General features: G+C 48.1%; 1 protein-coding gene across 2 annotated transcripts in view; it reads right to left on the bottom strand.

Annotated features, from left to right (window-relative positions):
* Positions 1-2,561, bottom strand: part of Dnah7 (dynein axonemal heavy chain 7) — a 268,173-nt gene extending 265,612 nt beyond the window's left edge. For both annotated transcript variants that reach the window (XM_023712349.1, XM_023712350.1), the window contains exon 1: positions 2,501-2,561. In XM_023712349.1, the coding sequence (XP_023568117.1) occupies positions 2,501-2,503 (3 nt within the window). In that variant the 5' untranslated portion in view covers positions 2,504-2,561. The remainder of the gene's footprint in view (positions 1-2,500) is intronic.
* Between the last annotated feature and the right edge of the window lie 371 nt (positions 2,562-2,932).

Genomic DNA, 2,932 nt, shown 5'->3' with positions numbered 1-2,932 from the left:
GGGGTTTTCCCAAGGGGGTGGAAGAGGGTCTCACCTATGCTGCACCTGGGCTGGGACCAGTAGTAAGTCCCGCAGATGCAGGGTAGCCGGAAGCTCTCCCACACACTCACCGGGCCTGGCCTAGGGCTGGGTTTGGGGGTTGCTGGAACGTGGCAGAAATTCATACTCAGCAGGCATGGTAGGGGAGGTGGAATGGAGTGGTGTAGGGCATTCCAAAGGGGTGGAAGAGGGTCTCACCCATGGTGTGCCTGGGCTGGAACCAGTAGGTCCCGCCGGTTCAGGGAAGCTGGAAGCTCTCCCACTGGTAATTCTTTATATGGAGTGTATTTAGCTTTCTACGAAGCTTACATCAATGAGCTTCTTCAATATTCTTACAAACCAGGAGGGAAGTACTACTCCACCACTTTGGTGCCTACTGTACGGATAAGGAACAGCAATTTTCCTGCCTGTGGGAAGCACAGTGCAGTGAACATAACTAAAAGAAAAAGGCTGGAATATAAGCCTTGATGGGCAGCCATGTCTTCACAGAGCAGGACAGCAAGGCCCTCACGGAAGAAGAGGGAGCCCCAGGAAGTGGGGGCTTAATGAGAGCTGTAGGCTGGAGGGGATTGAGGATTAGTGGTAGTGGACTTGGCCCAACTCGGCAGGCTAGCGATCATCCTCTTGCCCAGTTATGTGCCCCTCCCATGTCCTGGGTCTTCGGTCACAGACAGGCCTAAGGCCCCCGTCATGGAGGGTGCACAGTGGAGCAAAGTAGAGCAGGGAAAGGCAAGGAGGAGCAGAGAAATGCAGGTGAGGTGAAAAAGTGAGAGGTCTTCACAGTCATGCTTTTGTGGGGACAGGGATAAAGAGTGAAGGGGACATGGTTTTTGGGCTAGATCGGCCTGGCCAGCAGTAAGAACCCACTGCAGCCCTCAAATCCCAGCTTGCCAGACATGGCCGCAGTTGGCACTGCTGTCCTCCCATAGGTGGCACTGTGCTCTCAGTGACAGTCATCCTTGCTGGTGAATTATATGGTTTCCCTATTTATCCTGCAGGGACACACAGAGTGCTTTTCATAAATGGTTCCAGTGACAGCGAATACCACACAGGAGAAGCAAGGAGAATCAGCAGATTTCTAAAATAGTCTGGACAACAGGAGGCCAGAGGGAGCCAGAAGGTCGCTGGGCCTTTCTCAGGCACAGGGCTCACCATGTTGCTCCCCAGGACTCTCAGGGAGGGCCTGTCTTCTTCAGCTTGATTTTCAGAGCCCTCCTCACCAAACTCCGAATGATTCCACATCCCAACTCTTCTCCTTCCTCTGTTGCCAGCTGAGTGATTCACACTGCTGGGAGGAGTTAAGGGCTTAGGCATCCTCATAGCCACATGCACTGCAGTTGTACTCCACAGGGAACTACTGACCCACACAGCCCATGCTGTCCTTCTTGTGGGCAAGGGGCATCTTCATTAGTGTCTAAGATCTCGAGGCCTAGGTGTTACGTCAGCAAGTACAAATTCTCTGAACAGGACCACCACTGTGCCTTGCATACCTCCCTGCTCCAAGACAGTCCTTTCCTCAAAGTGAGGATCAAAGAAACATAGACAGTCTTTCTTTCTTTTTTTTTTTTAAATTTATTTATTTATTTGTGTGTGTGTGTGTGTGTGTGTGTGTGTGTGTGGCCAGCTCAGCCCACCAGGGGGCGGGGCTGGCTGGCATGTGGTGCTGGGGGATTGAACCGCGGTCCCTGTGCTTTGCCAAGCTTGTTCCAAGTAGGTGCTCTAGACCACTGAGCCATCTCACCAGCCCTAGACAGTCTTTCTTAAGTCCAAATAACAATTTAACAAAGCAAAATTAATGCAAACAAAAAAAAATAGTTAATAAACATGCCTAGAAAGAGCTCCGAGCACAGTTTTAGAACTGGAAAAGCCATGCCCTGCAGGAGCATCACATGCCAACGTTCACACACCAAGAATCCCAGGCCTGATGACCTCTCCATGTCACAGACCATTGCAACAAAGCACGAGCACAGCATGAGCACTCCCTGCCCAGCTCCAGCCCTCACACCTCCAGCCCCACCGTGGAGGTCTTTCACACATTCTTTTAATCACAACACACAAGAATTGTGTGTATTATGTATTCTGTACATTCTAGGAAATTACAGATACAGTCACTTTATTACCACAGACATCTCATGAGACACGCACCTCACAGAACATCTTCATCAGAATAGAATGAAAGGGAACATAAAATTTAAGATCAGAAAATCAGTAGCATAGTCAAGTTGCAGAACTGCAAGATTAGTAAACAATATTATTATAAAAGTAATATATCCCACCCCTGGGCGTGCTAAACTGGTCACCAAGTCCAGGCATGATGGCATACGCCTGTAATGCCAGCATTGGGGAGGCTGAAAACAGGAGTATCACTACAAGTCTAAGCTGTGTAGTGAGACCCTGTACCAAATACATAAATAAATAACTAAATACAAGCAATGCAATGCAAGACATATTGGTATATTACCATAGACGACTGTGGTCGAGACCTTCCTGATGCCTTGAATCTTTCTTTGCTGAACGGTTTATCCTGCATTAAAAATATATAAGAAAATGAAACTTTTAGCAGTTAGCACAAACCATGGTTCACTCTCACTGAACTGTACCACACACGTCATCCAACATAGTATACTTACTCTTGTATGACTGTGTACACAGAAAATCCTATTATAAGCCACTAAGGCATCATTTGCCAAGTCCATCCGATGTGAAACTGACTGTACTTATTCCTGGGAATTTATCTGAATCTAATTAGTGCCCAAAGTTTATTCCTCTCCACCTCCCTTCTCTATGATAAAAAATTCATTTGTTGGGCCACTTCCCAGGGTGCCAATGTGTGCAAGCAGGGCAGGCACCCTCCAGTCACCATAAATAACATCTGCACTTCTTAGCAGCACCC

Source organism: Octodon degus, unplaced genomic scaffold (assembly GCF_000260255.1).
Source record: "Octodon degus isolate 3935 unplaced genomic scaffold, OctDeg1.0 scaffold00025, whole genome shotgun sequence".
NCBI classification, from domain to species: domain Eukaryota; kingdom Metazoa; phylum Chordata; class Mammalia; order Rodentia; family Octodontidae; genus Octodon; species Octodon degus.
The sequence above is the reverse complement of the archived record's forward strand: the minus strand, read 5'-3'. Positions and strand labels throughout refer to the sequence as shown.